Source organism: Impatiens glandulifera, chromosome 3 (genome assembly GCF_907164915.1).
Source record: "Impatiens glandulifera chromosome 3, dImpGla2.1, whole genome shotgun sequence".
Taxonomy (NCBI): domain Eukaryota; kingdom Viridiplantae; phylum Streptophyta; class Magnoliopsida; order Ericales; family Balsaminaceae; genus Impatiens; species Impatiens glandulifera.
The window spans coordinates 19,574,726-19,589,234 of NC_061864.1; the positions used below are offsets into that span (position 1 = coordinate 19,574,726).

At 25.1% G+C, this 14,509-nt stretch overlaps 1 protein-coding gene across 1 annotated transcript; it reads left to right on the top strand.

Moving 5' to 3' along the window:
- Nucleotides 1-9,839: 9,839 nt before the first annotated feature.
- Nucleotides 9,840-13,282, top strand: LOC124932299 (nuclear transcription factor Y subunit A-1-like). Its single transcript, XM_047472917.1, has 6 exons — nt 9,840-9,950; nt 10,609-10,857; nt 11,660-11,763; nt 11,838-11,921; nt 12,052-12,219; nt 12,858-13,282. The coding sequence occupies exons 2-6, from the start codon at nt 10,623-10,625 to the stop codon at nt 13,146-13,148; spliced, it is 882 nt and encodes a 293-aa protein (XP_047328873.1). The 5' UTR covers nt 9,840-9,950; nt 10,609-10,622; the 3' UTR covers nt 13,149-13,282.
- The last annotated feature ends 1,227 nt before the right edge of the window (nt 13,283-14,509 follow it).

The following is a 14,509-nucleotide window of genomic DNA, read 5'->3' on the forward strand; positions in this document are numbered from 1 at the left end:
TCATAACTATTTGCACAAGCATATCTATTTTCCAGTATCTGAGATAACCATCCATCAAACCAGCAAGCCAAGTATAGCTAATTCTTGTAGGAGTACAAGTGTAATATTTATACTTTGAAAACAATACATTAATAGCTATATAAAACTCCAATACACGCGCGCTTAGATTATATTTTTAAGTCACATAATTTCCTTTCAAAATTTTATAAACAATTATAAGTTCTTAACATACTTCATGAATATCGAGCCTATTTGTTATCGGATCATAATCAAGGAAAATCTATATTTGTCATGATTGTCAATAATCAAAATGACCTAAGAAAATAATATGGATTATAATACATCAAATCATTTTTATACCAAATGAAGTAAGAAAACACTCTAATCTATAATATGATGCAAAAAATAATTTCTAGACAAAATGAAGCCAAAAACAACTAATCCTCTCACTGTGATATAGAAAACAATCTTATACCTAAACAAAAAATTATTTTGAAATTTTAGTTTTGAAAATTTCCCATTGGGATTGTGAAATAGTAATAGATTCCAAATAGCTCATAATAAACACAGCGAGTAATGTAAATCCCTGGTCCATATTACAACAGTTTTAAGGTCTTAGTAACCAAAATGACTTTTCTTTTAGGAGAGATAGTAGGTTTCAAGAGTCTTGTAGTATTTAGATAAAATATTTTTTAGAAAAGGCAAAGGCAAAAGGAATGCATATGGCATCTAAAGAATAAGAGAAAGAACAACATGGGATAGAGGGATGTGTACAAAATTACCAAAAGGAGATCACAGAAAAAAAAGTCATAGAAGAGTAAAAATTTGTACTGGGATGAATTAACCTAGGTCATGGTGCAGGAGAAATAAGTAACAACTTTCCCTGATCTGAAATACACATCGAATCAGTAGAGATGATGTAGCTCAAAATGCACAGCTGATGTTGAAATGATTATATATAGCCAAAGATAACTCAACTAGTTAGATGTTCATTAAAGGAAAAAAATGAGCTCTAACAAGATCACATTAGCACTGAGACTCTTAACATGCTACAATGTCTCAAAAATTCCAGAAAAGTTACCCATAAGTGATATTTAAATAACGAAATACTCAAATACCCATAAGAGTGATGTTTTCAATCATTGTTGCATATACAAAGAGGCCACTAATTGGGTGTATCTCCTCTATCTATACACTTAAAGCATTATGTTTGCCATCTGTTACAGATATCTTAAGGTTCAGAGTCATTAATCCTAATGAATCATCTGAATAAACGCCTACACATTATTGATTTACCTTTTATAGAACTACCTTGATCTAATTGGAATCTAATCCCCGCTGTCTTTGTTATTTTACTTCATTTCCGTCGCTTGCAACATAAAAATGATGTTCCTCGCATTCGTAATAATTATTTATTTTGATAAAAAGTTTACCCTTTCTTATAATAATAACTTTAGTAAGCAAATGTAATGGATGTAGCTAATAACTATCACTTTCAACCATCCATTCTGAATTACTTATGGGTTAACTTGATTCCTTCCCACACCCATTTTCTATGAGTTTATGTGTCATATGTTACTTTTATACAAAATTAAACCCGCAAACAATTTACATGATTTGAAAGGTCTGCAACTCCAAAAATGGGATTGTATCACAAACAATGAAGGAAGAACCGCCATCTCATTATCAATCTAAAGGAGATGAAATCAGCAAGCAAGAGAATGAATTTCAATCTAATATAAAACTAATGAAGAATGGCTGTTGAGAACTAGGGGGGAAGATGGAAGATTGATTTAAGCTTGTCCATGTCGAATCTAAGCTCTTTTGAATTGGTGCTTTGATTTTGTGTTCTCTTTTGCTTTTTTGATGCTTTTCTTGTTGATGTGTGATAAATGATGCATTAATTGGACTATTAGGGTTTGGTTTTGCCCAAGCAGTTAGGGTCTTCGCACTACCATGGATCAGTGAAAAAGTCACACTATTTTTCAAAAGGAATAAAAAACATTAAAGAAAGATGAACTTTATGAACCTTAAAGTTATTTCTTTTTTTATATCTATAGTTGTAGTGTTTTGGTTGATTATCGACAAAAGGTGACTAAATGGTTACATGAACTTAGCTGAAAACGAGCAAATAATGATTCAATCAGCAAGAATGCTTCAATTTTTTTCCTAAGGCAGATTCAAACTGATAATCTCTTTAGATCTAGAAACATGCATGTTACGACTAGGAAGATTCAGACATAAAATAAAGCCAAGCAAAGAAGATCCCAAAACATATGATCAACACTGCAGTCGTCTGTGTCAGAAACACAAGTATCGTACAGGAAATTCCCTTTTTCAGACGATTGTAATGCTTGATGAGAATCTAATGTGAATCGAGAAAGAAAAAACAACGAAAACCAACCTTTCTTATTCAACAAAAACCAGATAGATAGCAAGATCACTACAAATAAAGAGATTTGAACGACTTCAAATGGAGTGAACCTAGAGAGAAACTTCCAATGGATAGAACTTGGAATACCTGAGAATGGAATGAACCTGGAGCGAGAAGAACTACTTAGAGTGACGACGATTCAGTGAAACCGGAACCGACTGGTTTATAAACTGAAAACCCTACAGTAATTAAAGCAACAGTAAGGGATATTTTTGTAATAGTAACAGGTTATAACTCATATTTATCCCTAAATTTAGATAAAATATTTAAAATAAATTATTAAAAAATTCAAAATATATATTTTAAAAAATATTATTTGGTTTTAATAAAATTATTAAGTTGTTGTTATGCAATTTTCTTACTTAAATTTCTCAAATATTTAAATAATAAACTTATTATTTAATAATATAATTTAAAAAAAATGATAGAAGGAGCTGAAAGATTTTTACGATGTGATATTATATATATATATATATAATACAGAGAAACACGACAAATTTGCATAGAATAAATCAACAATATATTATCCATGATATTTAGAGTTACAGATTATATAATTCAAAGGAAACACGAAAGATTTGCATCGAATAAATCAACGAGATATTGTCCATGATATTGAGAGTTAAAGATTTTGCAGAATGATAGGGAACAAAAGATTTACTTAATAGGACACGTATTAATTTTTCCCTTTTAAATTTTAAATTTCACAAGTCACTCATGAACGTATTAAATAATTTATTTTTTCAATTTTTTATTATTAAAAAATATATTACTTAATTTATCTCTCTATAATTTTTTATTATTAAAATTATTATAAATATATATTTGTAATTATTAATGTATCTTTAAAATTATATATATATATATAGTTTGTTATATATATATATATATATATATATATATATATATATATATATATATATATATAATTTTTATAATTTTTAAAAAATATATACATTTTTAATTTAATATATATAAAGAAAGTGAAAAAATATAATTTTTTAAATTATTTATTTTTGGTTGGGCTCAATATTTTATTAACTCATATTTATTAAAAAAATGATTTTTAATAATAAAAATACTTCAAATTAGATAAAATAATAATTAATTATATTACATTTAATTAAAATATTCACTCATTTATTTACTATCTTAAGTTAATAAATTATACAATCTAATTAAAATATACCTACCAACCAAACACAAATTTAAATGCTGTTAAAAAAATTATCATCAACTCTTACAAAATTAAATTATCTTTAATCATTCTTCCATATTAATTTATGAATAGTGACAGGTAAGGAATTGGTTAACATTATATCACTAGTTGAAAAAAAAAATGTGATAAAAAAAAAGAAAATAAAATTTAATAATATTTTAACAAATTAAATTGCATAAGTCAATCCTAATCCTTTCTCTTTTTCATGAGTATTCCATTGTCAAACATCCCAAATTTCATATGGATAATATAATTTACAAATAAAATAAAATTTTGAGTAAAAATAATATAATTAAGTTAATACTAAAATTAATTATATTAAACATAATAAATCAAATAACATTGTAAAACATGGTCTCTATTATTTCAAATAAGAAAGTTGTTCATTGTTTTACTAATAAGACATTACAACACATTAACTCTCTTAATTTATTTTGGAATAATTTTAATACAGTATTAATGTATCAACTTTGAAATTGTTACGAATATGACGTAAGTAAAGAGATGAAATCCATTTTTATTTTTTATTTTTATTTTTCTCTTAAAACATAATTCAACAAAATATTTTATTCATTCTCCTTATTATTACTCTAAATAAATATAATATATTTAAAAAAATATATATATATATATATATTTATATATTTTATTATTTGATTTATTTATTTTATTACTCTTAAATATAAATAAATAAGTTAATGAAAAAATATATAAATAAAAATTATTAATGAAAACAAGAGAGAAAAATAAACATGTTGAATTTTGAAAATGCTTAATCAACATGTCCTAATAAATTTTCCACATTATTAGTTGCACTTCAACCCCTTAAAAAGTAATGATATGAACTAATCTTAGAAATAGTAAGACTAACATTTTCTCTATTTAATTAGATTGTACATGTCACCTATAAACTCTATTAAAAAATCACTTATAAATTCTATTAAAAAATTATCTTTCTTCAACTTTTTGTTATTAAAATTATTATGAATAATTATTTTAATATGTTTTTAGAATTATATTACATATATATATTTGTTATATATAGATTTATTATATATATATATATATATATTTAGTTTGTTATATATATATATTATAATTTTACAAGAATTTACACATTTTTTATAATTTAATATATATAAAGAAAGTGAAAAATATAAAATTTTAATTATTTATTGTGGTTCAATATTGTATTCGGTTGTATTTATTAAAAAAAAATTAATTTCTAATAATAAAAATGATTTAAATTAGATTAAATAATGATAGAATTGTATTACACTTAATTAATGTTTTTTTAAATAAGAAGAATTAACCTGACATCTCACTGATATCTACCCCATTTCACAAAGTTTCTAGTGAGGAAAACCGGTAATATTTTGGTCTTTTAAGTAACCGATTATTGGACAACTATAATGAGTTTAATTAAAAACATTCACTTATTAATTTAATAGTCCATTATTTCCACTGGACAACTATAATGAGTTTAATTTAAAAACATTCACTTATTAATTTAATAGTCAATAAATTGAACCATCTAATGAATGAATACAAATGAAATATACATAAAAAAAAATATGCATTCAAATGTTGTTCAAAAGTGTATCATATACTCTTACAAAATTAAACAACATAATATAATTGCAAATTATTTTAATTATTAGTCTATAATTGTTTTTCATGTATCTTCCATAATCAACAGATTGACATCTCAAACTTCATATCTATAAAATTAGAAAAAAAAAAGTAGTCCAATAGTAATCGCTGGAAGAAGAATCGTCGGTGTAATTTGAGTCTCTTCTTCGTACTCTTGATTTCGACGAACATCCTCTAATACCATGTGAAATTTCTGAACTTTGGATTGGTTCGTAGATTTAAGATTTGAGAAGAATGAAAAGACTAATTGAGAAAAAACGTGAATGACTTTACAAACCTTCAATCCCTTTTATATATGTAATAAAACTATTATAGTCTCTAAAATATCTATCAAGTATTAATAAAGCTATAAACTTATCAAATATATATTCTAAATACATACTCAATAAACTAGGCAATCCTAGCTATAAACATAAGTTATAAAAACATATAATATAAAATATCAACATATTTTCACATACATTTGAACCAAATCGAAGTCGACCCAAAAGCGTCGATTTGCGAATTAATCATTTAATTATAGTATTATAGTATAGTATTTGTGTATGAACATTATACTAGACTGAATATATTTATTTTAATTGTTTTGAGTGTAAAAACAAATGTCTACACTTATTTAACTTGATTTATTTAAATTTGTTTAGATAGAAAGTTCCTTAATGGTCTTAGGATCAATTTCAAAAAAATAAATCAAACAATCACATAACATTGATGGACACCCAATTTGAAATGTAAAAAAAAATTAATTTTGATTCATAATTAGCTTATAATGAGTTAAAGAATATTACTAAACTCTTGTTGAAGTTTTAGGATGATATTGAACCCAACTTAAAAGTTCTATACAAGATTTAAAAAAACTTAAAAAGCTTAAAATGATGGGTCTTTAAAGAGCTCGAATGATGATGTGGGGTTGGGTCCTTGATGTTTCTAAGGGATCTCTTTTATAGCCCATTAAGGTCGGTAAATGGACCATGTTGGACGAATTCTAAACAAAAGGCTACAATGGTCGGCTGCTTGCATGGTTGGATTCCTCTTTCTCGGCAAGTAAGATAACCTAGGGTTATAGGAGAAATTATCCCACAACTATTGTTATCATTTTCCTTTTTGAATTTTCTCATTTAATTTTGAAATGACCGAGATAAGGATTGACGATGGCAAGAAATCGATTGTCCTTATCTTGTCGCAAGGAAGAAGATGACATCGGGTCGGTTGATTGCTCCGTTGGCAGTACATTAGCGTCTAGTGATGCATTTGCTTGTCGTGTTAGCCTAGGCATTAGTCTTTCTAGCACGTTCTGATTGGCTAGTTTCTTAGACTTTGTTTGATTTGGGTCAAACAACTTTGACCTTTTATTTTTTTTATAAATTTATTTAGATACATAAAATTAATTAATAGACATAAAATTTATATTATGTTTATTTTATTTATTTAGTTATTATGTATTTTATGGCTTTTTATTTAATTTCTTAGGGATTAATAAATGCATTTTTTTATTCCAAATAATTATTTGATTTACATGTGTCTCAAATTTTAATTAACTTGAGATTAATGAATATAATATTTATCTTAAATAATTATTTTATTTTGGATAATATTTTAATTATTTTGAATTTATGAATATAATATTTATTTTAAATAATTAATTTAAAATTTTATAAATTGAGAGAGTTAAATTTTAATTTCAAATATATTAGATAATAAGCATATGGTTGGGATTTTGAAGTTTTCAAAGAAAGTCATTGGGAGTTTTCAAATTAAGTAATTGATTTCATATGTGTTAAACTTATTTCATTTTTTTTTATTAAATTTGTAATATAAATGTCTAATAGAGTTAGTGAAAATGTTGTATTAATAATTTAAAAATTGTGTATGTATATATATTTTAATTTTTATGATATATATATATATATTATAAATTAAGTCTATTTACAAATTAAATTATTTTTAAGAAATTTATTGTTTTATTAATTAAAAAAATAATTATTTATTATTTTGAGTTCTAACTAAAAATCTTAAAATATATATTAATTCTTTTTATTAGAATTCTTTCTTAAATCTTAAACATTATTAAATTCTTATTGCTTGAAAAATGATTAATATTTATATCAATAATAAAATTATAACTTATAATTTAAAATAACTTTTATTTTATTATTTTTGAATTTTACCCAAATTTAAAAAAAAAATCAATTTAGATTTATTTTAATAAAATTCTAATTTATTATTTAACAAAAACATTATAATAAATAATATTTTGTTACTAAATTTATCAATATTTAACCATACCTCATGTTATTAAAAAATATAAAATATTAAAAATGATATATTTTTTAATTTATTTTTTCTTAAATCTTAAAAAACTTAATTTTGATTATTTTTCTAAGATTTTAACTTATTATTAAAAATATATTATCATAATCTACTAAATGTTTTCTTAATATTATTATATATTTTTAAACTTATTTACTAGGAACTAAAGATTTTAAGAGAATTATGAGATGTAACAGGTTTAATGTCATCATTCGTATATATATATATTTATATAATGCTTAATTTTAAAATTGTAGTATGTTTCGGTACAACTCTTTAATCAACTAAGCTAATAACATTTTATACATTAAATTCAACACAAATTTGATATACATCATACACTTAAACAATATATTTTTATGAATGTACATTACACGTCCTAATTCTTTTAATTTTAAATAATAAATGTTACTATACAAAATACTTAATAATTTATCTTTTTTTAATTTTTTATTATTTCAAAAAATATTTAATAATTTCTCTCTTCAATTTTTTTTTTATTAAATTATTATAAATAATATTTTAAATTATTAATATGTTTATAAAATTATATATATATATATATTTTTGTTTCATATATAAATATATTATATATATATTAAGTTTGTTTGACGTATATATAACTTTTTATAATTTTAAAAAGACTGTCTTGCAAATGTTTTTTTTTATTATTAGTTGACAAAATTTTCATTAATAAGAAAAATCAAATTACAAATTATTAAGTGTAATTCAAATAGAACTACTAATATTTAATATAGATAAAAAAAATATTACAAAATAAGAGTTAACAAAATATGGTAGCATAAGATTGAAGATAAACCTTATTAACTAATGATTAAGCTAGAAAATATTTAATTTTTATTATATATATATATATTTATTAAATATAATATATATTTTAAAAAAATAAATTTTATATATTTGATCAATTTGATTTTTTATTTTACCTATTATTATTCATTTTAAAAATACATAAATAAATAAATTAATTATTAAACGTAAAAAATATATATACTTAAAATTAATAGATGAGATAAATAAATAATTAGATTATTTTTTTTATTATTTTTTATAATTAACTTTTTATTCTCTTATATATATTTATCTTATTATAATATATATTTTAAAACATATATATTTATATATTTTTGTTATTTGATTTTTTTCTATTATTAATCTAAATAATATATAAAAACAAGTTATTGAAAAAAAACATATAAATATTTACAAATTAATTGGTAAAGATTAAGAAATATTATTAGGGGAATAAAAAAATTATAAACGAGAATAAATAAATATTTTAATTATGCTTAGTCATCAATCTTACCGTTATTCACTTCTACTAAATAAATATTTTAAATTATGCTTAGTCATCTATTCTTACCCTTTCCACGTCATTCACTGCACTTTGAGAGAATAAAGGAAAGAAATTATAAATGAAGATAAATAAATATTTTGAATTATACTTGGTCATCGATCTTATCCTTCCAAGTCATTCACTTATTTACTTTTGTTACAATTTTTTTTTTCTCTTATCAATACTTTTTTTTAAAAATAATTTTATTATTTATCAATAAATTATTAAATAACCCTAAAAGAAATTGGATAACAAAATTATAACTTATTATTTAAAATACCTTCATAAAATTATTATATTATTTTAACTTTTATCTAAACCTTGAAAATTACAAATTTATATTTATTTTAATAAAATTGCAACTTATTATTTAAAAAAAAATTATATAATTTAATCCATATTTACATAAAAAAAAAAATTTTAAAATTTTTTCCTTTCTAATATTTTAATAGTAACCCAATATTTTTTTTAAAATAAAATAACTGACTTTGATATAATAAATTAATGTAATCAAATAAATATAATTTATAGTTGGGAGAAAATTAAAAAAAAAAGTAAAAAAAAAATAGTTTATAATTAGTAAGAAATAATAAAAAAGTATAAAATAAATTAATTTATTATTATTATTATTACTTTATAGTTAGGAAAATGAGATAAAGTGATGTGATAAAAAATCAAAAGCTTATCAAAAGTCTTCAAATTAATTAATTTTAAAATATGTTCTACACGTGTCATGTAATTTATTTACATCTGCTATTAATTGATTGGATTATTTATAATTTTTTTTTTTTTTTTTCTAAGAGGGAGCAACATTCAAATAAAAGATGACGTCATGTTCTCTGTTTTGGAGCTATACGATCATCATATTAAGATAGAAGATAGATAGAGAGAGAGGAAAAGATACAGGAAAAAAGAAGTTGTGATTCTCTCTCTATTTCTAGGGTTTTATTTGAAGTGATTATCGAAGACCTTTCAAGGTTTGCCGACGCCATATTCTTGCTTAAATCTGCTTACATCTTGTATACGCTATAGCGTTTTGAAGTGTATTTGACTTGTGACACTTTCTGCTGTTCTGTGTGATGATAATACCTCTTATCTTTTAGGATTCTTCTTGTCCGGTTAGATTCTTTTCAGTCTTTTTGATGTTCTGTGGGATTTTTGGAGAATTTTGAACTAGAGAATATCATTTACTTTATTATTGCTTATTTCCTTATTAAATTAATAAGTGAATTCTAGTTTTGAAAGAAGTTTTCATAGGTTCAAATTGGATATAGTTGTAATTCTATAAACATAATAGTTTACTTTTGTTGAATCTTGATGTTGGATGGATTGTGTGTGTTGTGGAATTCTTGTTTATTGATGGTTTTGGATATCTTGTTTCATCTCTTTGTTGGTAGACTGATTTTCAATTGATTCCGAGATGGGTATATAAATGACAGTCTGTAACTTTGAATGACCTTTCATTTAGGATAGTGCACTCTTAAACTGTTAGGATGTTTTTTTTCTACATTCCTCTTGTTTGTTATATTGTCTTTAAACATGAATGTGTTTGCAATTCAACATACACTTTAAAATCTAGGGTTAGTTCATGGGATGGCTAGTGCTGATATGAGCTTTGCATTCATTTCTTTGCAGGAACGGATTTTAAAATGCGATCGAAGTCAGAAGACACGAGTAGGATGGAAGCTAATCCACATAACTTCTCTGAGACAAAGCCTTGGTGGCGAAGTGCTAGCTATAACCCTATTTCCCCTGCTGTGACAAGAACACCTTCCAATTCTTCTTCATTGGATCAATCAAAAGATGGTCACTCAGAAGAATCTGAAAATAGGGTAGATGAGGGAGTTGATGTAAATGATTCACAAATTACACTTTTTCATCCAGGTACTTGATCTAATATTGGTATTGCAAATTTGTTAGTGGAAGAATAAAGAAACAACCAAGTGCTTTGGTCTTATGATTATCTCACTTACTTGCTCCTCAAATTCAATTGATATATTTCTATGGTTTTGTCTTTTACTTTGTATACCAAGGAGTCAAAGAACTTGCAAGGATTCTTTGAAAAAAGTTTTCATAGAAATCATGCTTATTGAACCTATCATTTGTACAGTGTTCTATTTATTTATTGAACTTGAACTTGTTTTGCTTGCAAAAATCATTTGCTGATGCTTCAGTATGGTAAAACCGATACCAATACCGGTCGGTTAACTGGTTTGTAAAATAAATGGTAAAATCGGACTTAACCGGAACAGGTTGACCGGTTAACCAACCGGTTGAACACCCCTAGTATCATGTTTATTGTTTCTTGTTTTTTACTCTCTATAGAATCTAAGAGTATATATAAAGAGATAGCTTTATTTGAGTGTGCTGAATACTTTGACTGAATTAATCCATGAATAGACCATGTTCTTGCAAAAACTATATTATTTATCTAAAGGATTTTGTTCTATCAATGCTAGAGAACCCATTGTCATAAATATGTGTGACACATGATGTTCGTCAGCTCGTGTGTGTATTAGCTGTATACAAGCTTGTCTGCTTTTTCTTTGTATGTATATCTAGTTTGTGCATATAACTAAGATTTTATCTGCTGCAAACATTTTGACATTATGCTTGCTTTAGTTATTTTCTATATATAATTTTAACATGATTTTGATCTTTCTTTCTTTTTCTCCTATAATGATAGATGGAAATGATTGGGGAGAACACCATAAATTTCTGAATGAAACACCAACACTACCGCCAAGGAATGAAGGAAGCCTTATGCCTCCACAACTCGATCTTGCAGGCGTATGTGTATATACATCTTCATCCTATATAGTCTGAAACATTGCTTAATTATGCATTTTTTGGGGTTATTGCAGAATATTTCATTAAATTTATATCCATATCCATATGTTGATCCATATTATGGTGGAGTAATGACACCTTATGGTATTCAGCCGCTGGTAAATATTTTTTTCTCTTCAATTTTTTTTTGCTCAAGTTCACATGTTAATCAATGAGCATTGATGTGATAGGTTGGGTTCATGCTCAAACATTAGACTTCATTTCTGATATATCAAACAAACTTTCTAGGTACAACCACCTCATTTTGTTGATATGCAAAACAATAGAATTCCTTTGCCGCTTGATCTTACACAAGAGCCAGTTTTTGTCAATGCAAAACAATACCATGGGATTTTGAGGCGAAGAGAATCACGTGCTAAAATGGAGCTTCAAAAGAAAATGATTAAAGACCGTAAGGTAACTTGTAAATAGAGTTTTCACTTCATAATAACTTTTACATTACTCACGATGATTAATTTGATCGTATTAATCCATGATCTCTATCATGCCAAAAGAAACATTGGCTTCATATGAAACCCTTTTTTATGTTAGATTTCTCATATTGATCAGGATCCAGATGGGATTATGTTTATAAACTGAAACTTAGCCTGAAACGGATCGAGAAACAAGATTCACATCCGGATCCTAAATAATTTGTTAATATTCTCATGTGGATCAGGAGGATTTGGATCCAAAAGGGATCACGTGAACTTAGACACGTATATTAACAAAAAATTTAGTGGTTTTTCATCTGAATCCTTCAGATATAGAAACAGAAAATGTTTTCAAGTGGGATCACCTTTAGAAACTGAACTTAGACAGACACATCTTCACTAATTTATTGACAGTTTTTCATCTGGATCCTTATAGATACAGAAACATAAAGTGTTTTCAAATGATTTCTCATCTGCATCAAGATTTAGATCCAGATGGGATCACATTCAGAATTTTTGATCTGAATCCTCCAGATATAGAAACAGAAACAGTTTTCATATTAAGCCAATATGTTTGAATCTCATTAGAATTGTTTCTTCCTTATATCTTCTTTTTTTCAGCCATATCTACATGAATCAAGGCACCGACATGCTATGAGAAGGGCTAGGAGTACAGGTGGCCGATTTGCAAAGAACTCTCCCAACAATGATAGTTCTTCCAACAGAATTACTGAAGAAAGTAGACCTCAATTAGGATCTGCAGTGCAGTCAAACTCCACTGGTTCATCTGGTTCTGAACCTCATCATATTGGAAAAGGACCTTCACCTCAAGAAGAAACTAAAGCATCATCGGTATTGTATGCCTCCCCATGGATTGCTGAAGGCGAAGGAAGCTCGAATAGAGAGTCCTAGTAATGGCAATTCATTCTTGGCTATTTTAAGCTTGCTTTTTTGGATTTTTCTTGGAAAATAAGTATAGACATGTCCATATTGTTTTTTTTGGAAGATGGAAGAAGTTTGTTATCCCTTTTTTAGGAGTTTTAAGTTTTTTAAAAGTAAACTTTATATGAAAACTATATAGGATAGGACATATTATTATTATTATAGATTAGTTATATATTCATTAAATTGATTATATGTAGTTCAATTCAATAATTCAAGAAGTTTGGTTTAAAAGATTAAAGTTTTTGGGTTTGATTTTAACTAAAATCGTTTTAAATATTAAATAGAAGCTGTCAGTCATTTTTTACTTTAGATTTTAATTTCTTGCATGATGTGATACATTAATGAGATTCTATACCAGATTAATCAATCTTTAAGTAGATCTTATTAGAGGGTTTTTTCCACTTCATATTTCTAACAAAAAGAAAATAAAATTATTTTCATATAATTAATTGTGATTTTTATTGGTGCTAAGTTAGATTTTTACTAATTTAATATTTGGTTTTTATTTTGTGGTTCAATTTTGTGGAGTGATTGTTTAAATAAAATTCTACCATTCACACTTGTCCTAATTATTTTACAAGTTTTTGTTGTATCACTTGAATTTTGAAAATTTTATTTTAATATTTTGATTGTGCTCAATAATGCAGATTTTTCAATTTGTGTTATTTTATTAATATTTAATAATAAAATGTAAGAGAGTAAAATAAAAGACTTAAAATATATAAATATATAATAAAAAATAAATGTTTAATATAAATAAAATTTTGGTATTTTAGTTAATGTATTTAATGATGAGATAGAAAAATAGATGATATTTTTTAAATCGTGTTATTTAAATAACCTGGTCCAGAATTTCTGTTACCAACCCTCCCAATTCGTTTTGTTAATATTCAGGAAACAAATAACAACAACAATGATAATGATGAGCAAAGCCGCCCCCGAGTTTTGGGCTGCCCTAGTCCCCGGTAAAAATAAAAGTTTTCTTTTTTATTGCCTTACGGTTTGTATTAAAAATGGATAAAAAATTGTTTTGGGTGAGGTTTGAACTCCTAACCAAATGAAAATTCTAAATTTCTAACATGAACCACTAAGTTACATCATGTTACATTTAAAAAACTCATAAAGTTATTTAAATATCTTATATATTTTATTAAATGGGCTGTCGGGGAGTGGACTGCCCTATCCCGGGGGCTTGCCAAGCTTACCCAAGGATCGACCCTGATGATGAGAGGTAACATATTCCATTAATACTGTAATCTGGTTATGTTTATAGTACACGAGAGCACGCTTCACACAAGAGTGCTTCACTTGAGATCATACAACATCAT

Excerpts from the sequence above, each read along its gene's own strand:
- LOC124932299 (XM_047472917.1), top strand. The coding sequence starts at position 10,623 with ATGCGATCGAAGTCAGAAGACACGAGTAGGATGGAAGCTAATCCACAT. Across the intron at positions 11,764-11,837 it reads CACAACTCGATCTTGCAGGC|AATATTTCATTAAATTTATA; the intron begins GTATGTGTATAT and ends GGGTTATTGCAG. Across the intron at positions 12,220-12,857 it reads AAATGATTAAAGACCGTAAG|CCATATCTACATGAATCAAG; the intron begins GTAACTTGTAAA and ends TCTTTTTTTCAG.